Raw genomic sequence first — 25,084 nt, forward strand, 5'->3', positions numbered from 1 at the left:
AGCTAGTTTTATTTATTTATTTATTTATTCATTCATTCATTCATTTGTTTTTGGCTGTGTTGGGTCTCTGTTTCTGTGCGAGGGCTTTCTCTAGTTGTGGCAAGCGGGGGTCACTCTTCTTTGTGGTACGCAGGCCTCTCACTGTCGCGGCCTCTCTTGTTGCGGAGCACAGGCTCCGGACGCACAAGCTCAGTAATTGTGGCGCACGGGCCCCAGTTGCTCCGCGGCATGTGGGATCTTCCCGGACCAGGGCTTAAACCCGTGTTCCCTGCATTGGCAGGCGGATTCTCAACCACTGTGCCACCAGGGAAGCCCATGAGCTAGTTTTATATAATTAGAAGAGAACAGCATAGGTAAGTGTGATGTAAGCAATGTAATGGGTTTATTTTCCCATATACCAGTTTTGAAACTGTTGAATAGTACATGGATTAATTGATTATTCAGAGAAGATTCAATATTGTGGCAGAAGTAAAACAGATGGTCATTAGAGGCTAGAAGTAATATGCATTATTGCTTTAGGAATACTGTGTTGTGTCAGTGGTGTTCTTAGCATGTCAGGTTTATTCTTTAAACATTTAATGAGTACCTACTATGTCTCAGGCACTCTGTAAGGTGATAAAGATTGAAAAATGATTATGATTCAGTCTCTTATCAGTAAAGAGTAGAGGTAGATAGACATGGACATAGAGAATTGGGGTGTTACAGTTGCTCTGATAGAACCTAATCCATAGTACAAGGGAGAGAGTAAACAATTCTGTATTGGAGTGAATGTTAGGAAAAGATGTGTAAAGGAAATAATGAATTTAAGATGGTCAGAGAAGTCTAAAGATGTCTTTGCTGAGCTGGATTTGGGGCTGATACAAGTGCTGAATACAGGGAACACTTTGCAAGGGCAGCTTTCTTTTTATTGTCTTCTATTGTATCACCTTTCAATTTTCGACTTCGGTTAGGTGTCAGTGGTAACTGGATTGAGATTGCCTATGGCACGAGCTCTGGAGCAGTGCGAGTAATTGTGCAGCACCCGGAGACGGTTGGGTCAGGCCCTCAGCTTTTTCAGACCTTCACAGTTCACCGAAGTCCCGTCACAAAAATCATGCTCTCAGAGAAGCATCTGGTATCAGGTAAAGTGATTTTATTAGTACTGGTAAGGAGGTCTACCTCATGTAATGTAAAACCTTGCCTTGGGTGTTATTTTTTAGCCTCCTACAAATTAAAAGAATATAAAAGTGTTTTATGTAAGAAAAACATACCAGAAAAAGTGGTAGAAAAGTTTTAATAACTGAAGAAATACTATGATTGTCTTCTAAGGTTTCTTTGATATTGTCTGGTTGTAGTATACATAAATTTATCAGGCATCATATCTTTTATTTACTCTCTTTTAATATTTTGTTCTTATGGCATATTTTACTTCAGAGTATTTATCATAATCCTGTTGAAGAATTTTTTATTAGAGAAATTTTTCAAGTATGAATTTAATATAAATTTGGTTGTGTTGTCTTAAGGTTTAATGCTAAAGTTAGTAGAATGTTAGTAGTCTAACGCCAACTACTAATGTTAAAAATTAGTAAAATGTGTAAAGAGATGTGAAGAAAATATTTGTGGGTATGTAGTTCTTCATAGTCATAGATTTTTCTAACATTTAGATACTAATTTGATACTTAAAAAATTAGTTACAGATTTTTCAAGCAAAATTATCCTGACACAAAATAAAATGATCACAAAGTAAAATTCCATCGTGAGATTCATTGTCTATGATAGATGATTTCTGAAAGTTTATGAAAATTGAATTGAGTCAGGTGTATCAGTAGTTTGCCTTTTTAAAACAATCTTGCATTAAATCTTTTGTAGATCAGTTCCTGCCTAACTTAAATTTTTATAAACATCATTTTCATATGCTTTGTTTATATGAAGACTACCTAATATAAAGAGGTGATGCATCTTTCACTAATTAAACACCAAGTGGAGCTGAAATACCTTGTCCACATATGAATGGATGGATGGATGAATATGCTTTAATTGAATGTCTCATTGTTTTGGATGTAATTATGCCTTTCTGAAAGTCTCTTTTTTAATCTTTCATAGAGCAGTACTCATCTAATATCTGCCTCACTGAGGAGTTTTTATCACTCTGTATGGCTGGTTCCTCCTCTTTTGCCCAGTTACTAAGTATTGGATTGCCTCGGATCTCCTTCTAGATTTTCCATTCTTTGTCTGTACTTTCCCTGGTGATTTGAATATTATTATCTACATGCCAGTGACTCCCAGACTTTCCCTTCACCTGTGACCATCACAGAGTTCCAAACTTGTGTATCCAGTGCTTGTCCTTAGTATTTGGTTGTATGTTTAATAGGCATCTCTAACTTAACCTAGATAAAAAAAATAGTACTTTTGATTTCTGTCTCAAAAGCCATCTTAGTACACAATATCACTACTCATTTACCCAAGCTGAAAATCTAGGAATCACACTTGATTCTTCCCTTTTTCTCACTGCACCCGCCCCCCCATGCCCTCTGCATACGTGTAATACATCAGTAAGTCCCGTTTCTCTGCTTCAACATACATCACACGTCTGATTACTTCACTTTGTGTCCATTGCTGCCTGCCCCTTAGCTCAAATCAGCATTTCTCCACTAGGTTACCCCATTCTTTCCCTGTTTCTGCCTTGGCTCTCTATGGTACATGTTCCACACAGCAGCCAGAAATACCTTTAGAAATGCAAACCAGGACTTCCCTGGTGGCGCAGTGGTTAAGAATCCACCTGCCGATGCAGGGGACATGGGTTCGAGCCCTGGTCCGGCAAGATCCCACATGCTGTGGAGCAACTAAGCCCGTGTGCGCCACAGCTACTGAGCCTGCGCTCTAGAGCCCGCGAGCCACAACTACTGCAGCCTGTGCGCCTAGAGCCCGTGCTCTGCAACAAGAGAAGCCACCGCAATGGGAAGCCCGCGCACCACAACGAAGAGTAGCCCCCGCTTGCTGCAACTAGAGAAAGCCCGCGTGCAGCAACAAAGAGCCAACGCAGCCAAAACTAAATAAAATAAATTTATTTAAAAACAAGAGAAAGTAATGCAAAGCAGACCTGATTTCTGATGACCTCTTACTGTATATAGAGTAACAAATGAATACGGCTCCTCCTGCTCTGGATGCTGCTCACCTTTCATTTCGAATCACTTCTCCACGCCCCCCGTGCCACCTGCCTTACTGCTCATGACGCCTAACTTGTTGGCTTTTCTGTTTCCTAGAATTGTCTTAGAGCCTTTGCACTCGTTCTTTTCATTTGGCATCTTCTTTCTTAGATTTTTTTTCACTGTCTCTCCTTGACATTCAGGTCCCATTTCAAATACCTCCTCCGTGAGGCCTCCTCCTTGGCCACCCTGTCTAAACTAGCCAGCCCGCTCTCTAACAGACACTTCCCGCTATCAGTATCTTGATTTGTTTTTCTTCACAGACTTACCACTTTGTTTCTTATTTATCATCTCTTTCCCTCTTCTAGAATATAGTAAGTTTCTACAGCAGCAGAAACTTTTGTTCTCCACCCTAAGCTTAGTCCTTATGAATAGATGTTGTATAAAATGAGGTAATTTGGTCCTGTGAGAAAATAGACTATTTCTTTGCAAGATTGTTTTGATGTTTAAATGACAATGCCATACTCAGTAGCAGTTGATATTATTTTGATGGTAATGATGTTATTGTTCAACGTGATGTCAAAGAACTACATAGTTAAATTTGCATTTTAACACAAGTATTTCATATAGGTTTGAAATGTTAGATTTAATACTAACAAAATCGCATAATTGCATTTTTTTGAATTTTATTTTTTATAAGCAGATTCTTATTATCTGCTTTATACATATTAGTATATATATGTCAATCCCAATCCATAATTGCATTTTTGAGTCAGCTAGAAGTATTTGTTATTTTTCTGAATCCTAGTAAGCTTAATAATGAAATTAGGAAATTATTTCCCATGAAGCTGATTCAGTAGCCTAAAAGTAAATGTCTTCTTTTTCACCAGAAAACTGGCACCGTGAGAACTGAGAATTTTGTTGTATAAGTAACATATGTACACATTTTATTCTTATTGCTGTTTGCCAAAATCAAATTTCTAAAGTTTTGTTTAAAATATGCAACTGTGACATTTTATCCAGTAGGAGATGTTTTGTGTGTATAAGAAATTTTGGATACTTTCCTAGTAGATACTGATGAGTTCATAATAAATTGCAAATTAATACATTTTCTACTAAGGCATGCCACAAAAGTACATTTCTTGCATTAATGATATCATTTTTTTGGTTTATATTTTTTAGCAGAGTTTCTATTCAGACAGAAAAAGCAACAGAAATAGATTACTTGTTAGGAGATATCTCAATATGTACCCACTTAATATTACTGTGAAAAAATAAAGCTAATTGGAATATGTTTCTTAAATGCAGGCTCATATAAAAATAATTCTTAGCTTTAGTATTGAAATCTTAATTTTTCTTGATGCAACTGTGAATGAGCAATAAATAACTGGTTCCTATAAGCTTTTTGACAAGTGTTATTTGTGCCAATAAATTCTCAGTAGCTCCTGATCTTGGTTGTTTAATATTGGAGTAACATAAGCAGAAACAATTTATATGGTTGGAAAAAATAAACCAGGCAACTTGTTTACAATGGAGTTTAGCCGCAGAACAGAAAAATATTCAGCATCTTCTCTCTTACATACACTTTTTTTTTTTAACCTTCTCTAAATTCATACCCTACAGGCTACTTTTATAAGGATCCATAGATTTTACTTATATACCTTATATTTGCAGCAAGGTAAACCATATTCAGTCATCTCATTTTTGTTGGCTACATACAAATTAAGTGTAATTTTAAGATAAGTAAGCTGTTTGCCACTCAAAATGTGCTACGATCTGTTTATTGTAAATTATAGTGAAAAAAACTTAAAATATGTTTATAAAAGTGATTTTGTTGGTGCTCTCATAATCTGTATTTAACAACTGTTGTGTGCTCTCTTTCTCTCCTAGTCTGTGCAGATAATAATCATGTCCGGACATGGACGGTAACAAGATTCAGAGGAATGATCTCTACTCAGCCAGGCTCTACTCCTCTAGCATCTTTCAAGATACTGTCCCTGGAGGAGACAGAAAGCCATGGAAGCTATTCCTCTGGAAATGACATAGGTGGGCTAGATCTTTCGGGGGGGCATTTTCAAGAACTGTGTAGGCAATGCCGAAGAAGTATATTATCTGTAGTAGCAACCCAAAAAGGAGTTTTAAATATAAGTTTTTCATTTTCACTTTGAAACTCATTTAAAACAGAAGTTTAATGTTTTTCTGATTAAGTTCTATAAAGTCACAAAATATACAATTTTTTTGACTTTATGAAGGTACAAAAGTGAAACACATTTAATAGAAACAGTACTTTGAACTTTGAATCTTGAACTTTTCCCGGGCTAGGGATATGTGGTACCATAGCCTCTTGTGATGTCGGGCAATAGCAGCAGGCCAAAGTTCCCAGTCAGCCGCGTGACCACAAGGGCAAACAAGTGATGTGCTTAGAATCAGTCTGTACCCACATAGCCATTCTCTTTTTCACTTTCAGTCTTCAATAAATTACATGACATATTCAGTACTTTACTATAAAGTGGACTCCGTATTAGGTGATTCTGCCCAACTGTAGGCTAATGTGAGTGTTCTGAGCACACTTAAGGTAGGCTAGGCTAAGCTATGATGTTTGGTAGCTTAGGTGTACTAAATGCATTTTTGACTTAGGATATTTTCAATTTAGGAGTAATTTATCGGGACATAACCCCATCATAAATTGAGGAAAATCTGTATTATAGCATCATTTTTCATAGTTTAAAAAGTTGAGGACTTCCGTGGTAGCGCAGTGGTTAAGAATCCGCCTGCCAATGCAGGGGACATGGGTTCGAGCCCTGGTCCGGGAAGATCCCACATGCCGCGGAGCAGCTGGGCCCATGCGCCATAGCTACTGAAGCCCACAGGCCTAGAGTCTGTGCTCTGCCACAATAGAAGCCACCGCAATGAGAAGCCCGTGTACCGCAACGAAGAGTAGCCCCCACTCGCTGCAACTAGAGGAAGCCTGCGCACAACAATGAAGACCCAACGCAGCCAAAAATAAATAAATAAATAAAAGTTGAGAGCACGCTTTTTATCTTACTAGCATTTCCTAATTTAAGTGATATTATCTCCAAATGCTAACCACTTTTGTTTATAATTAAAAGCCATGATGGCTGTACACATTTGAAACTTGAAATACTTTTATCCTTCCTTGCTAATAATTAACCTGAAAATAGCTTTGAAGCTGGAAAAGGGCTGGTGTTCTTACATACTGAGAGTGGTTTTGATGGCATCCATTAGGAAACAGTGTAGGATGTCTCTACTGATTTCAGCAAAGGGTATATAAAGTTAGTTATAACAAATCAATTTCTCCCTACACCATACATACAGACAAACAGTCTTCATGGAGGTAGATCATTTTCCTCAAGGATCTGTTTGAAAGAACTAATGCACCTTGTAGATCATCTTGTATCAGCAGGAATTATAGCACTGATGGAAAACAAGGAGTGGATCAGAATTGCTGTGCATGAAACTATTAACTGTATGTCCATCAGGATATTTGCTCCTACAGTAAAGATTTCAAACTAGTTATCTTTAAACAATGTAAGCTTCTGAAGAGAATTGTAGTGCCACAGTCTTAGTATTTCCGAAAGAGAACTGCTCAGTGCTGTTACTTTTATCAGTTGCTGTGTGCTCCCAGTCCCCAGTGCGATGATAGGCACTGAAAGTTTTATTTCGACAACAGTGTCTTTTCCAGCTTTATTGAGGTGTAATTGACACATAACATAGTGTACGTTAAAGCTGTAGCATCAACAGATATTGCGTACTTTTGCTCCAGGCATTAGAAATCTAAAAAATTGCAGTGAACATCAACTTACACTGGAGTGAGCGGTGGGAATAAAAAGCAAACGATTGTGTTTTGCGCACTGCTCAAGTGCATAGGACGGCACGCCCCCAGGAGCGAGTGCTAGTCTGTGTGCTAGGTGTCGTAACACACTCACATTTAATTTTTTTGACAGTTTTATGAAGTAGATCTTATCCCCACTTTGACAGAAACCGATGTTCAGGCAGAGCACTTCACAGAGGTCTTAATGTTTGAACTGAGAGAGGCGGCGGGGCGTGATGGTAGGACTTTGAACTGAGATGTGAAGGTGTGTAAGGTTCTAGGACAGGGACATTCCTGGAAGGGAAAACAGCATGTTAAAAGGATAGAGGCCAGTAGGACCTGGCAGGTTTGGCAAATGTCAAGAACGTCATTAATTGTTGGTATGTAGCTGAGAATAGTAGGACATGAGACTAGGTAGATAGGCAGGCATCAGATCAGGGAGCACATGTGTAATGTGAATAAAAGATATTTAGAAGCAGCCCTGTAAATTACTTAAGACAGTCCTATGTAAAATGTTTAAAAGGGCCAGGGAGATGTTTTTTTCTTTTCTGTTCATAGTTTTGTTTAAAAAAAATGTCCTAAGAGGTGGACATGTAGACTAGTGGAACAGAATAGAAAATCCAGTGTCAGTGGGGGTGGTAGGGGTGGAGTGTAGGTGGTAAAGGGGAATGGAGTAACATACTGGAAACAACTGTGCCAGAAAGAAGAAATGGAGCTAGTTAGAAGGCGAACACATTCAAACGTCATATTTTTGAGTCCTCCTCCTTTCTCCCCCATTGAAGATAACAGAGATGTAAGGATATTTTTTTGTGTTCTCTGAAGGAAAGGTGCTAATTTGGGCAAAAGTGTTGGGGAAGCTATAAGAGGGCAGGTGTGGATAATTACTTAAGGTATGAAGTTATGTGAGAATCTCACATCAGTAATAAAGTTTGAGGGGGAGGGAAGATATAGTCCCGTAATCCTCTTTCCTAGTTATTTCACCCGTCATCCATATTTTGACTTTGTTTATGGGTTATTGAGTGAGGACTGTCTTTTCATTTCAATAGAATTAGACTTCAGAGAGTTGTGCAGGAATTGGGCAATTGCATAGCTTAGTGAAAAGCCAGACAGCTTGGGTTTGGATTCCGGTTCCATCAAGTAGAACCTAAGAGATCTTTGGTTAACTAACCTGTTGCTGCCTTACTTTTCTCATTTGTAAAATGGAGATGATAATAGTGCATCCTTTATGTGGTAGTTATGATGATTAAAATGAGTGATTTGTAAAGCATGTAGTGTGGTACATAGTAAGCGTAAGTATTTGCTAATTAATAAGAGTGTAATTCTGTTTATTAATTAGGTATGAATCACATAAGATAACTTGGGATATACTATCTTTAAAAATTATGTTGTACATCACATACTTTTTGTGAATGATGAGTTGATATTTAGCTAATGAGTATCGTGGGAAAAGAATTATTAAAATTTTATGCGTAAGTTTTGCATAAAAACACTTTTGTATTGTTCACATTCTTTCTAAAACATATGAGCCATTTTCCTACCTTGCCAAGTACAATAAAGTCAAAATAATTGAATTTACCTTTTAGATTGAAATCCTTGAAGGGTACAACAGGCTCTGATAAATTTAATTCTACTTAATGAAGTTGTACTTTATTTTTTAAGATTTTGCATGTTGTCAAAAAAAGTAACATCAATACATAAAGTAACTTCATTTATACATCCCTTTCTTGAAGTGATAAGAAACTGAGCACACTCTGAAAGAGTAAATGTAGAGCTTATATTTTAACAGGTCTCCTTCTAGTACTCTTAATGTATAGTCTCAAGCAAATTATTGCCTTCAGTTTTTACAGCCTTAGTGCATAAAATATAATTTTGGAATGTTATATAAGTATTTTTTTGAATTTTTAAATTTTTTTACACAGCAGGTTCTTTTTTAATCTTTATTGGAGTATAATCGCTTTACAGTGGTGTGTTAGTTTCTGCTTTATAACAAAGTGAATCAGCTATACATATACATATATCCCCATATCTCTTCGCTCTTGGGTCTCCCTCCCTCCCACCTTCCCTATCCCACCCCACTAGGTGGTCAAAAAGCACCAAACTGATCTCCCTGTGCTATGCAGCTGCTTCCCACTAGCTATCGATTTTACATTTGGTAGTGTATATATGTCTATGCCACTCTCTCACTTTGTCCCAGCTTACGCTTCCCCCTCCCCATGTCCTTAAGTCCATTCTGTAGTAGGTCTGTGACTTTATTCCGGGGTCCTGCCCCTAGGTTCTTCATAACGATTTTTTTGGTTTATTTTATTTTTTAGATTCCATATATATGTGTTAGCATACGGTATTTGTTTTTCTCTTTCTGACTTACTTCACTCTGTATGACAGACTCTAGGTCCATCTACCTCACTACAAATAACTCAATTTTGTTTCTTTTTATGGCTGAGTAATATTCCATTGTGTATATGTGCCATATCTTCCTTAATCCATTCATCTTTTGATGGACACTTAGGTTGTTTCCATGTCCTCGCTATTGTACATACTGCTGCAGTGAACATTGTGGTACATGACTCTTTGAATTATGGTTTTCTCAGGGTATATGCCCAGTAGTGGGATTGCTGGGTCATATGGTAGTTTGTTTTTAGTTTTTTAAGGAACCTCCATACTGTTCTCCATAGTGGTTGTACCAATTTACATTCCCACCAAGAGTGCAAGAGGGTTCCCTTTTCTCCACACCCTCTCCAGCATTTATTTGTAGATTTTTTTCATGATGGCCATTCTGACTGGTGTGAGGTGATAACTCATTGTAGTTTTGATTTGCATTTCTCTAATGATTAATGGTGTTGAGCATTCTTTCATGTGTCTGTTGGCAATCTGTATATCTTCTTTAGAGAAATGTCTATTTAGGTCTTCTGCTCATTTTTGGATTGGGTTGTTTCTTTTTTTGATATTGAGCTGCATGAGCTGCTTGTAAAGTTTGGAGATTAATCCTTTGTCAGTTGCTTCATTTGCAAATATTTTCTCCCATTCTGAGGGTGGTCTTTTCATCTTGTTTATGGTATCCTTTGCTGTGCAAAAGCTTTTAAGTTTCATTAGGTCCCATTTGTTTATTTTTGGTTTTATTTCCGTTTCTCGAGGAGGTGGGTCAAAAAGGATATTGCTGTGATTTATATCATGGAGTGTTGTGCCTATGTTTTCCTCTACGAGTTTTATAGTGTCTGGCCTTACATTTAGGTCTTTAACCCATTTTGAGTTTATCTTTGTATATGGTGTTAGGGAGTGTTCTAATTTCATTCTTTTACATGTAGCTGTCCAGTTTTCCCAGCACCACTTATTGAAGAGGCTGCCATTTCTCCATTGTATAGTCTTGCCTCCTTTATCAAAGATAAGGTGACCATATGTGCATGGGTTTATCTCTGGGCTTTCTGTCCTGTTCCATTGATTTATATTTCTTTTTTTGTGCCAGTACCATATTGTCTTCATTACTGTAGCTTTGTAGAATAGTCTAAAGTCATGGAGCCTGATTCCTCCAGCTCCATTTTTCGTTCTCAAGATTGCTTTGGCTATTCGGGGTCTTCTGTGTTTCCATACAAATTGTGAAGTTTTTTGTTCTACTTCTGTGAAAAATGCCAGTGGTAGTTTGATAGGGATTGCATTGAATCTGTAGATTGCTTTGGGTAGTATAGTCATTTTCACCATATTGATTCTTCCAATCCAAGAACATGGTATATCTCTCCACCTGTTTGTATCATCTTTAATTTCTTTCATCAGTATCTTATAGTTTTCTGCATACAGGTCTTTTGTCTCCTTAGGTAGGTTTATTCCTAGATATTTTATTCTTTTTGTTGCAGTGGTAAATGGTAGTATTTCCTTAATTTTCTTTCAGAGTTTTCATCATTAGTGTATAGGAATTCAAGAGATTTCTGTGAATTAATTTTGTATCCTCCTACTTTACTAAATTCATTTATTAGCTCTAGTAGTTTCCTGCTAGCATCTTTAGGATTCTCTATGTATAGTATCATCTCATCTGGAAACATTGACACCTTTACTTCTTCTTTTCTGATTTGGAATCCTTTTGTTTCTTTTTCTTCTCTGATTGCTGTGCCTAAAACTTCCAAAACAATGTTGAATAATAGTGGTGAGAGTGGGCAACCTTGTCTTTGTTCCTGATCTTAGTGGAAATGGTTCCCATTTTCACCATTGAGGACAATGTTGGCTGTGTGTTTGTCATATACGGCTATTATTATGTTGAGGTAAGTTCCCTCTATGCCTACTTTTTGGAGGGTTTTTATCATAAATAGGTGTTGAATTTTGTCGAAAGCTTTTTCTGCATCTATTGAGATTTCATGTTTTTATTCTTCAATTTGTTAATATGGTGTATCACATTAATTGGTTTGTGTATATTGATGAATCCTTGCATTCCTGTGATAAACCCCACTTGATCCTGGTGTATGATCCTTTTAATGTGCTGTTGGATTCTGTTTGCTAGTATTTTGTGAGGAGTTTTTAATCTGTGTTCATCAGTGATATTGGCCTGTAGTTTTCTTTGTGACATCTATGTCTGTTTTTGGTATCTGGGTGATGGTGGCCTCGTAGAATGAGTTTGGGAATGTTCCTCCCTCTGCTATATTTTGGAAGAGTTTGAGAAGGGTAGGTGTTAGCTTTTCTCTAAATATTTGATAGAATTCGCCTGTGAAGCCATCTGGTCCTGGGCTTTGTTTGTTGGAAGGTTTTTAATCACAGTTTCAATTTCAGTGCTAGTGATTGGTCTGTTTATATTTTCTATTTCTTCCTGGTTCAGTCTCAGAAGGTTGTGCTTTTCTAAGAATTTGTCCAATTCTTCCAGGTTGTCCATTTTATTGGCATATAGTTGCATGTAGGAATCTCTCATTAACCTTTGTATTTCTCCAGTGTCAGTTGTTACTTCTCCTTTTTCATTTCTAATTCTATTGATTTGAGTCTTCTCCCTTTTTTGCTTGATGAGTCTGCCTGGTGGTTTATCAATTTTGTTCATCTTCTCTAAGAACCAGGTTTTAGTTTTATTGATCTTTGCTATTGTTTCCTTCATTTCTTTTTTACTTATTTCTGATCTGATCTTTATGATTTCTTTCCTTCTGCTAACTTAGGGGTGTTTTTGTTCTTCTTTCTATAATTGTTTTAGGTGGAAGGTTAGGTTGTTTATTTGAGATGTTTCTTGTTTCTTAAGGTAGGATTGTATTGCTATAAACTTGCCTCTTAGAACTGCTTTTGCTGCATCCAGTAGGTTTTGGGTTGTTGTGTTTTCATTGTCATTTGTTTCTTGGTAGTTTCTGATTTCCTCTTTGATTTCTTCAGTGATCTCTTGGTTATTAAGTAGTGTTTTGTTTAGCCACCATGTGTTTGTATTTCTTACAGATTTTTTCCTGTAATTGATACTCTCATAGTGTTGTGGTCAGAAAAGATACTGGATACCATTTCAGTTTTCTTAAATTTACCAAGGCTTGATTTGTGAGCCAGGGTATGATCTATCCTAGAGAATGTTCCATGAGCACTTGAGAAGAAAGTGTATTCTGTTGTTTTTGGATGGAATGTCCTAAAATATCAATTAAGTCCATCTTGTTTAATGTATCATTTAAAGCTTGTGTTTTCTAATTTATTTTCATTTTCATGATCTGTCCATTGGTGAAAGTGGGGTGTTAAAGTCCCCTACTATGATTGTGTTACTGTCGATTTCCCCTTTTATGGCTGTTAGCATTTGCCTTATGTATTGAGGTGCTCCTATGTTGGGTGCATAAATATTTACCATTGTTATATCTTCTTCTTGAATTGATCCCTTTATCATTATGTAGTGTCCTTCTTTGTCTCTTATAATAGTCTTTGTTTTAAAGTCTATTTTGTCTGATATGAGAATTGCTACTCCAGCTTTCTTTTGATTTCCATTTGCATGGAATGTCTTTTTCCAAACCCTCACTTTCAGTCTGTATGTGTCCCTAGGTCTGAAGTGGGTCTCTTGTAGACAGCATTTATACGGGTGTTGTTTTTGTATCCATTCAGCCAGTCTATGTCTTTGCTTGGACATTTAATACATTTACATTTAAGGTAATTATCGATATGTATGTTCCTATTACTATTTTCTTAATTGTTTTTGGTTTGTTATTGTAGGCCTTTTCCTTCTCTTGTGTTTCCTGCCTAGAAAAAGCTGGTTTGGTGGTGCTGAATTCTTTTAGCTTTTGCTTGTCTGTAAAGGTTTTAATTTCTCCATCGAATCTGAATGAGATCCTTGCTGGGTAGAGTGATCTTGTTTGTAGGCTTTTCCCTTTCATCACTTTAAATATGTCCTTCCACTCCCTTCTGGCTTGCAGAGTTTCTGCTGAAAGATCAGCTGTTAACCTTATGGGGATTCCCTTTTATGTTGTTTTCCTCTTGCTGCTTTTAATATTTTTTCTTTGTATTTAATTTTTGATAATTTGATTAATATGAGTCCTGGCATATTTCTCCTTGGATTTATCCTGTATTGGAGGGACTTTCTGTGCTTCCTGGACTTGATTAACTATTTTCTTTCCCGTATTAGAGAAGTTTTCAACTATAACCTCTTAAAATATTTTCTCAGTCCCTTTGTTTTTCTCTTATTCTTCTGGGACCTCTACAATTCGAATGTTGGTGTGTTCAGTGTTGTCTCAGAGGTCTCTGAGATTGCCCTCAATTCTTTTCATTCTTTTTTCTTTATTCTGCTTTGCAGTAGTTATTTCCAGTATTTTATCTTCCAGGTCACTTGTCTGTTCTTCTACCTCAGTTATTCTGATATTGATTGCTTCTAGAGAATTTTTAATTTCATTTATTGTGTTGTTCATCATTGCTTGTTTACTCTTTAGTTCTTCTGTTTACAAGATTTTGGATCATCTTTACTATCATCATTCTGAATTCTTTTTCAGGTAGACTGCCTGTTTCCTCTTCGTTTGTTTGATCTGGTGGCTTTTTACCTTGCTCCTTCATCTGCTGTGTGTCTCTCTGTCTTCTCATTTTGCTTAACTTACTGTGTTTCGGGTCTCCTTTTCGCAGGCTGCAGGTTCGTAGTCCCGTTGTTTTTGGTGTCTGTCCCCAGTGGCAACATTTGGTTCAGTGGGTTGTGTATGCTTCCTGGTGGAGGGGACTAGTGCCTGTGTTCTGGTGGATGAGGTCGGATCTTGTCTTTCTGGTGGGCAGGTCCATGTCTGATGGTGTGTTTTGTGGTGTCTGTGACCTTATTTTGATTTTCGGCAGCCTTTCTGCTAGTGGGTGGGGTTATGTTCCTGTATTGCTAGTTGTTTGGCATAGGGTGTCCTGCACTGTGGCTTGCTGGTCATTGAGTGCAGCTGGGTCTTGGTGTTGAGATGGAGATCTCTGGGAGATGTTCGCCATTAGATAGTACGTGGAGCCGGGAGGTCTCTGGTGGACCTGTGTCCAAAACTCAGCTCTCCCATCTCAGAGGCACAGGCCTGACACCTGGCCAAAGGACCAAGACCCTGTCATCTACATGGCTCAGAATAAAAGGGAGAAAGAAAATAAATAAATAAACAAAATAAAAGTTATTTAAAAAATTATTAAAAATAAAAAAATTTAAAAGTAATTTTTTAAAAAATAAGAGAGCAACCAAAGCAAAACACAAATCCACCAATGATAAAAAGCACTAAGAACTATACTAAATAAATTTTAAAAGGACAGACAGAACCCTAGCACAAATGGTAAAAGCAAAGCTATACAGACAAAATCACCACAGAAACATACACACTCACAAAAAGAGAAAAAAATATATATATATCGTTGCTCCCAAAGTCCACCTCCTCAATTTGGGACGATTGGTTGTCTATTCAGGTATTCCACAGATTCAGGGTACATCCAGTTGATTGTGGATTTTTAATCTGCTGCTCCTGAGGCTGCTGGGAGAGATTTCCCTTTCTCTTCATTGTTTGCACAGCTCCTGGGGTTCAGCTTTGGATTTGGACCCGCCTCTGCATGTAGCTCGCCTGAGGGCGTCTGTTCTTCACTCAGACAGGACGGGGTTAAAGGAACAGCTGATTTGGGGGCTCTGGCTCACTCAGGCATTCGGGGCGGGAGGGGTATGGAATGCAGGGCGAGCCTGCGGAGGCAGAGGCCGGCATGTCGTTTGCAGCAGCATGAGGCGCACCGTGTGTTCTCCCGGGGAAATTGTCCCTGGATCTTGGGACCCTGGCAGTGGCTGGCTGCACAGGTTCCCAGGAGGGGAGGTGTGGATAGTGTCCTGTGCTGGCACACAGGCTTCTTGGTGGCTGCAGCAGCAGCCTTAGCATTTCATGCCCGTCTCTGGTGTCCACGCTGATAGCCGAGGCTAGATCCTGTCTCTGGAGCTCATTTAGGTGGTGCTGTTAATCCCCTCTTCCTCACGCACCAGGAAACAGAGGTAAGAAAAAGTCTCTTCCTCTTCGGCAGCTCCAGACGTTTTCCCAGAATGCCTCCTGGCTAGCTGTGGCGCGCTAGCCCCCCATTCAGGCCGTGTTCACGCTGCCCACCCCAGTCCTCTCCCTGCGATCTGACCGAAGCCTGAGCCTCAGCTCCCAGCCGCTGCCCGCCCTGGTGGGCGACCAGACCAGCACCGATCCTCTGTGTGGGAATCTCTCCGCTTTGCCCTCCACACCCTGTTGCCGCGCTCTCCTCCGCGGCTCCGAAGCTTCCCCTTCCGCCACCCGCAGTCTCTGCCCGCGAAGGGGCTTCTAGTGTGTGGAAACCTTTCCTCCTTCACGGCTCCCTCCCACTGGTGCAGGTCCCGTCCCTATTCTGTTGTCTCTGTTTTTTCCTTTTTTATTTTGCCCTACTCAGGTACGTGCGGAGTTTCTTGCCTTTTGGGAAGTCTGAGGTCTTCTGCCAGCATTCAGTATGTGTTCTGTAGGAGTTGTTCCACCTGTATATGTATTTCTCATGTATTTGTGGGGAGGATGGTGATCTCCACGTCTTACTGCTCCGCCATCTTGAATGTACCCCCAGCAGGTTTTTATTAGTTATCCATTTTTTACTTACTAGTGTGTATATGTCAATCGCAATCTCCCAATTCATCACACCACCACCCCCTCGCCTCTTTCCCCCCTTGGTGTCCATATGTTTGTTTTCTACATCTGTGTCTCAATTTCTGCCCTGCAAACCAGTTCATCTGTACCATTTTTCTAGGTTCCACATAAATGCATTAATATATGATATTTGTTTTTCTCTTTTGACCTACGTCACTCTGTATTATGACAGTCTCTGGATCCAGCCACATCTCTACAAATGACCCACTTTCCTTCCTTTTAGTGGCTGAGTAGTATACCATTGTATATATGTACCACACCTTCTTTATCCATTCGTCTGTCGGTGGGCATTTAGGTTGCTTCCACGACCTGCCTATTATAAATAGTGCTGCATTGAACAATGGGGTGCATGTGTCTTTTTGAATTATGTTTTTGTATGGGTATATGCCCAGTAGTGGGATTCCTGGGTCATCTGGTAGTTCTATTTTTAGTTTTTTAAGGAATCTGCTCTGTTCTCCATAGTGGCTGTATCAGTTTACATTCCCACCAACAGTGCAAGAGGGTTCCCTTTTCTCCACACCCTCTCCACCATTTGTTGTTTGTAGATTTTCTGATGATCCCCATTCTAACTGGTGTGAGGTGATACCTCATTGTAGTTTTGATTTGCATTTTTCTAATAATTAGTGATGTTGAGCAACTTTTCATGGGCTTCTTCGCCATCTGTATGTCTTTGGAGAAATGTCTGTTGAGGTGTTCAGCCCAATTTTGGATTTTTTTTTTTTTAATATTGAGCTGCACGAGCTATTTATATATTTTGGAGATTAATCCTTTGTCCGTTGATTTGTTTGCAAATGTTTTCTCCCATTCTGAGGATTGTCTTTTCCTCTTGTTTGTAGTTTCCTTTGCTGTACAAAAGCTTTTGTTTCATTAGATCCCACTTGTTTATTTATTTTTTTATTTCCATTACTCTAGGAGGTGGATCAAAAAAGATCTTGCTGTGATTTATGTCAGAGTGTTCTTCCTATGTTTTCCTCTAAGAGTTTTATAGTATCCGGTCTTACATTTAGGTCTCTAATCCATTTTGAGTTTATTAAAAAAAAAATTTCTGATGCAAGATGAACTACTTGTAGTGTTGCATTTTGTGTCTGATTTTGACATGGAATGCAATGCCACATTTACAGGCATGAAGAATTATTTTTTTTCACAATTAATGTTCCTTTTTTTAAATTAAACCTGTTAAATTTTAATTAACTTTTGCCATTTTGTTTTCTGAACCAAGGGCCTTTTGGAGAGCGAGACGATCAACAGGTGTTTATCCAGAAAGTTGTTCCCATCACTAACAAACTGTTTGTAAGACTCTCATCTACTGGGAAGAGGTAACACTTTACTGTAAAGATATTATATTCAGAAGTCACATTTGTCTTGCAAAACATGTTAACTCATTTGACACTGATAAATAGTGGTATCAGAAACAGATCTTTGAGAGAGAAGTCTATTTTTTATCTTGTGGTCGTTTTAACTTAAAATTAAGACAGTATACTTAGTGCTTATTGTCTAGAATCTACTTATTTTCACTAATGCTGTGGACATTTAGGAAGGACTAGTGATATGGTAGTAGAACAGATACACAGTGAATTGGATGGTAGACAAGTTAAATTCTAATTCTGGCACTTTCTCTTACTAGCTATGTAAATTCAACTTAACTTACTTTGTTTCTGTGAGCCTCAGTTTCTTTTAAAGTTTAACTACCTTGCCAAGATTTCACTGAGTGAAAAACATGCAAAATACCTTGCATAGTCCCTGACTATAATTGATGCTCAATAGGAGTTAGTTTCCTCTTTTTCATTTGACTAAAAATTTACTTCTCTTAAAATTATTTTTTACAGCCTCATATTGTGCTGTAACGTTTCTCCTCTTTAAAAACAAAATTTTTTGCATGTCAAGAAAGTGAAAAAAGTAAAACTCCTATTAGTAGTTATTAAGTAGGTTATACATTTTTATATTAATGTTACTAATGCTAGTGATATTTTAAATAATTTCTCTGTTATCTTTTCTTCAGCATGTGATCACTAATTCCTTAATATTTTAATGATAAAGTCTTTGAGATGATAAATTTTCTTTCCATCAAAGTTCATTGCATGTAGTCATCAGCGATTGTTAAATGAATTGATTCCAGAAAATGATTTTTGTGTTCTAAACTTTTTTTTTTCTTTTCTTTTTTTTTTTTTTTAAGAAAATATTATTAGGAACCTACAGTGTAGTTAGGAGGCCAAATTTTTATCTGGAGAAATGCATCACTGTGCTTTAATGCTGGTGTACATGTTAGGTGAAGAAGCTGCCAAGTGGTTTAAAGCTGCTGTTATAACAGTGTTCTCTAACAATGTAGTCCTGCATATTCTTCTTCAGTGCTCATGTCCTTTCCAGTGTTGTTCTTTCTCTAAGTACTGTTCTGTCACTTCAAACAATAGCAGAGTGTTGTAATCAACTACAATTTCTGCATGATAAAACAAGTTTTATAGTTTTTAAGTTTATGATTCCAGAGGAAAAGCTATAGTTGTAAAGATAATAAGCCAAGGAACCAGGTTGGAAATGTTTTTTTCTCATTTAAAATCCAGGCCCTTAGGCTTTATTCCCCTTCCCTCCAAAAAAAAAACTAATTGTACAAATTACTTTGTAATATTAAATAGGAAATCAGCCCCTTATGAAACTAATGTGAAGCAAAGCTTTTTGTATAAAGACGGTTCAGGTTCTTAATAGTGAGAAGTGAAACGAAAGAGCTTTATAAGTAGGCAGGGAAAAAAAGTTGTAAAAACTTTCAAAGGAAGAAGTAATTCTAAGGAATCTATCCCATAGGAAAAATTAAAAGAGCCAAATCATATTCATATGTTTGTTTTCATGCACTTAGGCTTGTTTTAATTGTTTTTTTAAATTTTATTGAAGTATGGTTGATTTACAATGTTGTATTTATTTCTCCTGTACAGCAATGTGATTTGGTTTTATATACATACACACACACACACATATTCCTTTCCACTATGGTTTGTCACAGGATACTGAATATAGTTCCCTGTGCTATACAGTGGGACCTTGTTTATCCATCCTATATATAATCGTTTGCATCTGCTAATCCCAAACTCCCAGTCCATCCCTCCTCTCCCTTGGCAACCACAAGTCTGTTCTCTATGTCTGTGAGTCTATTTCTAGTTCATAAATAAGTTCATTTGTGTCATATTTTAGATTCCACATAAAAGTGATATGATATTTGTCTTTTACTTCACTTAGTGTGATATTCTCTATGTCCATCCATGTTGGTACAAATGGCATTATTTCATTTTTTATGGCTGAGTAGTATTCCATTGTATACAGGTATCTTCTTTATCCATTCAACTGTCGATGGACATTTAGGTTGTTTCCATGTCTTGGCTATTGTGAATAGTGATGCTGTGAAATAGAGGTGCTTGTATCTTTTTGAATTAGAGTTTTGTCTGGATATATGCCCAGGAGTAGGATTACTGGATCATATGCCAGCTCTGTTTTTAGTTTAAGGAACCTCCATACTGTTCTCCATAGTGGCTGTACCAATTTACATTCCTGCCATCAGTGTAGGAGAGTTCCCTTTTTAGTCTACTGCCCATTTTTTGATTGGGTTGTTTTTTTGTATTAAGTTGTATGAGCTGTAAGCCCTTGTTGGTCGCATCATTCGCAAATGTTTTCTCCCAGTCTGTAGGTTGTGTTTTCATTTTGTTTATGGTTTCCTTTGCTGTACTAAAGTGTGTAAGTTTGATTAGATCCCATTTATTTATTTTTGCTTTTATTTCTATTGCCTTGGGAGACTGACCTCAGAAAACATTGGTATGAATTATGCTAGAGAATGCTTAGCCTGTGTTCTCTTCTAGGAATGTGATGGTATCATGTCTTGTTTTTAAGTTTTTAAGCCACTTTGAGTTTTTGTGTATGATGTGAGGGTGTGTTTTACTGTCATTGATTTGCATGGGGATGTCCAACTGTTTTCTTAATTATTATTTACAGTGGGACATCTTTATCCAGGATGTCCCCCCCTGCAGGTGGATACCACAATCCCCCAATACTTAAGTCCCTTATATACACTGGTGTAGTACAGTCAGCCCTCTGTGTCTGTGGGTTCCACATTATGGGGGGCTGACTGTACTTTTTTGGTTTTGGGGTTTTTTGGTTTTTTTAAAATTTATGTATTTTATTTTGGGCTGTGTTGGGTCTTCATTTCTGTGTGAGGGCTTTCTCTAGTTGTGGCAAGCGGGGGCCACTCTTCTTTGTGGTGCACAGGCTCCAGACGCGCAGGCTCAGTAGTTGTGGCTCATGGGCCTAGTTGCTCCGTGGCATGTGGGATCTTCCCAGACCAGGGCTTGAACCCGTGTCCCCTGCATTAGCAGGCAGACTCCCAACCACTGCGCCACCAGGGAAGCGCCTGACTGTAGTTTTAAACAGAAACAGGAATCTAGATTTTTAAAAATAGTTTGTCAATTCACAGGTACTATTGAAAAATAATTAACTACATTAACAAAAATAGAAAAGTGATCATCTTGATAAACACAGAAAAAACATTTGACAGTTCAGCAACCATTTATGATTTTTAAAAAAGAATCCTAGCACTTAAAGGGCAAATTCATTAATCTGATAAATAATATCTGCAAAAGTAATTGTAGCAAACCTCATACTCAGTGGTGAAATACTAAAAGCTTTGCCTTGAGATTGGGAATGAGACTGGGATGGGCTCTGTCATTCGCTATATGTGGGCATTGCAGGAATAAACTCCCCCTTTGCCCACCACCATCCTTTTCCCTGCCTGCTAGGAAGCTCAGCTAAGCTTCATATTCTGTTCCTATGTTTCTCACATTAATATGCATTGTATTTCCTCTTCCTCCTTTATTTTCGGACCTTGCATTTGCCTGGCACTAATTGTTAATAATCTTTTTTTTTTTTTTTTTTTTTTTAAATAAGCCTCCTCAACTTTGTTTTGAAGTAGGCTGGGTAACAGAATTGTATTTGAAATGTTTCAATCAAGTACAGTTCTGTTAACCCTTCTATGGCTTTGGGACATCATTTACTGACATTATTGCTTGGTCTCATTTGTCAAATTGGATAATTGTTGTCAGGTTCTTTTATATTTTATGAAAAGAATCAATGGAGATAGCTATAAAAATGCTTTGAAAAAGTTGAGTATTAATATATTGGAGAATACAAGGCTTGAATTTTACTCCTGTTGACTTTGACTCCTTTAAATCTGTTTTATATGTGTGGAAGAGTCAACTGTAACTTTGTAGAGACAATTTAAAAATCTGAATTATAAAATGTAATTTGTTCCTCGTGGTTTACAACTGTACAATATCTTTTGCAGAATCTGTGAGATCCAAGCTGTTGACTGTACTACAATATCCTCATTTACAGTGAGAGAATGTGAGGGCTCCAGTAGGATGGGCTCAAGGCCAAGGCGCTACTTGTTCACAGGCCACACAAACGGCAGCATTCAGATGTGGGATCTGACCACTGCCATGGATATGGTTAACAAAAGTGAGGATAAAGGTAGGTTCCATGTAGAAAGGTGTTTGGCACAGGGTAGTCTTTTGACATAAGTGATTATAGTGATGTATGTTTTCCTAAGATGTAGGTGGTCCGACTGAAGAGGAGCTACTCAAATTACTGGATCAGTGTGATCTGAGCACATCTCGCTGCGCTACTCCTAATATCAGTCCAGCAACTTCTGTGGTTCAGCATAGCCGTCTTCGTGAATCAAATTCTAGGTAGGTTAAAGAGCTGAATTGATTGCTTTGGGAAAATAGGCTGAGCTGTTGTAATCACATAGTTCTTTAAAGCCAAATTTTTCAAAGTACATTTTAAATTCATACTTTATGTTGCTATTCAATTTTTTAATTTTTTAACTAAATTTCTCATCTATATGCATGTTTCTTTTCATAAAAAAAAAAACATTTTTTGCCCTTTAACTTATTTAGTGAATTGCTGCCAATTTGGATTATTATGTGATCAAGAATTCATTCAAAGGAAATTAGAAAAATCACATGTCCCCTTAGATGGTATGTGGAACTGGTGTCTATTGCCTAGGGACATGTTAATAAAAATGATTACATTATATTGTCTAATCTTACTTTGTCATTGTATTAAAAGTACATAATGCCTTAGTATATTGTTTTAGTTAACCATATTTTTTAAAAATTCCAAAATCTGAATTAAGGGCCAAATACTGAAACTGTGTTGGTTCCACATTGGTTTTAAAGGTGTTTTCCCCAGCTTTTTTCAGGTTTTCGAAAATCTAGCTTCACTGCAAATATATATGTATGGTGTATTATTTGCATTGTTAATTTTGTACACACATAGTGTGCTTAAAATACATTTATATATATATAAATAAGGATATAGTATTCATTATAAAATTTATATGTTTTAACTGGTAGTTTAATTAATGAGATGTGCCCCTGAAAAATCCCGGAAAGAAATGTGAGCTGTAATTATTAACTGTATTTCAGTCTTCAGCTCCAGCACCATGAAACCATCCACGAAGCAGCTACTTATGGTTCCATTAGACCTTACAGAGAAAGTCCCTTGTTAGCAAGAGCAAGGAGGACTGAGAGCTTTCACAGTTACAGGGACTTCCAGACTGTGAACTTGAACAGAAATGTAGAAAGAGCTGTCCCTGAAAATGGTAACTTCGGTCCAATACAAGCTGAAGTGAAGCGGGCAACAGGGGAATGTAATGTGTATGAAAGAAAGTCTCCTGGAACAGAAGTTAAAAGTTTGAGAGAATCAGATAGTGGAGTGGAGGTGCATAAAATAGCTGAAGGTTTTCTAGAATCCAAGAAAAGGTCATCAGAAGATGAAAATGAAAATAAAGTGGAGTTACGGAAGAAAGGAGGATTTGAAGGAGGAGGATTCCTTGGAAGAAAGAAAGTCCCCCACCTGGCATCATCACCAAGTACCTCTGATGGAGGAACTGACTCACCTGGTACTGCATCCCCATCTCCTACGAAGACCACTCCATCTCCTCGGCACAAAAAAAGTGATTCTTCAGGTCAAGAGTACAGCTTGTGAAAACTCAGCAAAATGAGTAATTTCATTAAGTTAGATGAGAGTAAAACTTTACTGGATTTCAACACATTAGCTTTTATACCAAAACTTTACAAATTAAGATTGGACTTCATTCATTACCTTCTTGACAGAATTACCTGGGGTAAGTAGATAAAATAACCGTATCATTTCTTCAGATCTTTTGGAAATTTTTTTTAGTTTTACAGGCACATTTAATAGATCATTTGTAAAGCAGGAGTCTGCTTCAATGTTTACTCTGGATTTTGGAAGCATAGTACCATGTCTTAATAAGATGGTGCCCACACAGATGAGCATCCCCTTAGAGTGTGGGAACCAACAGACTGCATTCCTAATGTTGATTACGCCTGAGATTTGTCTTGCAATGTCATATTAAGCGAATTACATAATTCTCTTTGGAGCTTAGTCTCCCATCCCTTATTGTGATTGCGAAGTGGTTTACCAGGTATTTAATGAGGTGCTATGTTTGTGAAAAAATATGTAATTCAAAAACACTATTGAATACCAGATTATTCTGTGTAGTAGGAAGTCCTTTAGGATAATTTGTGGTCATTTTCTGATTCTCGTTGTTCTTAAATCTTAGCAAGCATCACCAATATTAAATATTAAATTGGTCAAAAGTCAATTTAAACTTTCTTTAAAGTTGGAGCAATTGTCTGTGTTTGAACAGATGAGATTAAAAATAATTAAGACAGCTTTGAGTGCCCACAAAGGAAAACCGTACAAGTTGCTACTCTGCCTTGTTTTAGAAGCCATCATATTTTTTTCCTGTGTTAATAATCAAGATAATTAAATTAGAATGTGGCCATTTTGTTAAGCTTGAGACTGCAGTTCTGAATTTTTTGGTGAAAGGTTTTGGCTGCTGTAGAAATATTTTAAATATATTTTGAATTGTAAGAACAAAAAAATTTTGTATTTTTTTCCATTTAATTGGAATGATTTCCAAGTTTCTGCAAATAAGGTAATTGTAAATTTAAAGCATTAAACATTTATTGGTGAATAATGTATATATTCCCATTCTGAGAAATATAAGTGGATCAAGTCAAAATAAATTCTTTAAAGTTTACTATATTGCCAGTGGTTTCACAGCCATTCTCTTGTATTTATTTGTCAATTAAGTCAAATAAAAGTGATTAAGACTATGTGTTTTCAGTTATTTAAGGAACAATTATCCTGTTTAAAGTGCACCTACCATGAGTTTGTTCATGTCTTTGCTTTTTCCCATAATAAAAAAGGGGAAGGGGGGAGAGGGAGCAATTTATATGTATGAAAACTAACCTGTTATGAGGGGAAATATTGTTAGGCAAAGCATAATTTCATTATTACTAAGGATTGTAATTATCTCTTACACCCTTCTTTCTCATTATCATACTTGTGTAAAAGTTGGGTGGACAAGTAAGAAAACATTACAAATTGAGTGTTTACCAAATCTCTTCCAAGAGTAAGAGGCCACTGGAAGTTTTTTAAAAGAATTATATAGTAAAATCTCATAAAAAGACAATTCACTATACCATTATTCTGTACTATATTTGCATTATACTACAAATCTTTTCTCTTTCAGTTAACAAGAGCTTGAACCTTGATGTTATAGCAGGAATTTGAGTCTACTCTGGCACTTAATTTGTAACCTTGAGCAGATTATAATGAAAAAACTTAGGCGTTGCAGGGATAATTACCTTATTAGAGTTTTTGAGACTGAAAGGGGAAAAAAACCTCCGCAGCCACCTGCATGCCACAACCTCCTCTCTTCCTCACCTGTGCTGTGTGAACTTCTTTGACTTCTTAGGAGAACAGGAACATCTTTAACACTGTCCATTGTAAGGAAGAATAGGAAGATTTTAGAAAAAAGGCCATGTGAGGACTCAGAAGATGGCCACCTACAAGAGTGCTCTCACCAGAAACCAACCCTGACAGCACCTTGATTTCAGACTTCCAGCTTCCAAAACCGTGAACAGAGATTTTCAGACAAGATGGTGGAGTTGGAGGATCTTGAGCTCACCCTCCTCTCATGGGCACACCAAAATCACAACTAACTGCTAAAA

The 25,084-nt window shown here is 37.4% G+C and overlaps 1 protein-coding gene across 1 annotated transcript in view; it reads left to right on the top strand.

Moving 5' to 3' along the window:
- The window catches only part of KCTD3 (potassium channel tetramerization domain containing 3), a 70,550-nt gene extending 46,367 nt beyond the window's left edge, over positions 1-24,183 (top strand). Inside the window, exons 13-18 of the mRNA XM_059039033.2 lie at positions 951-1,121; positions 5,016-5,171; positions 17,227-17,323; positions 21,322-21,506; positions 21,586-21,724; positions 22,466-24,183. Of these exons, the coding sequence (XP_058895016.1) occupies positions 951-1,121; positions 5,016-5,171; positions 17,227-17,323; positions 21,322-21,506; positions 21,586-21,724; positions 22,466-23,027 (1,310 nt within the window). The 3' untranslated portion in view covers positions 23,028-24,183. The remainder of the gene's footprint in view (positions 1-950; positions 1,122-5,015; positions 5,172-17,226; positions 17,324-21,321; positions 21,507-21,585; positions 21,725-22,465) is intronic.
- The last annotated feature ends 901 nt before the right edge of the window (positions 24,184-25,084 follow it).

Source organism: Kogia breviceps, chromosome 1, assembly GCF_026419965.1.
Source record: "Kogia breviceps isolate mKogBre1 chromosome 1, mKogBre1 haplotype 1, whole genome shotgun sequence".
Taxonomy (NCBI): domain Eukaryota; kingdom Metazoa; phylum Chordata; class Mammalia; order Artiodactyla; family Physeteridae; genus Kogia; species Kogia breviceps.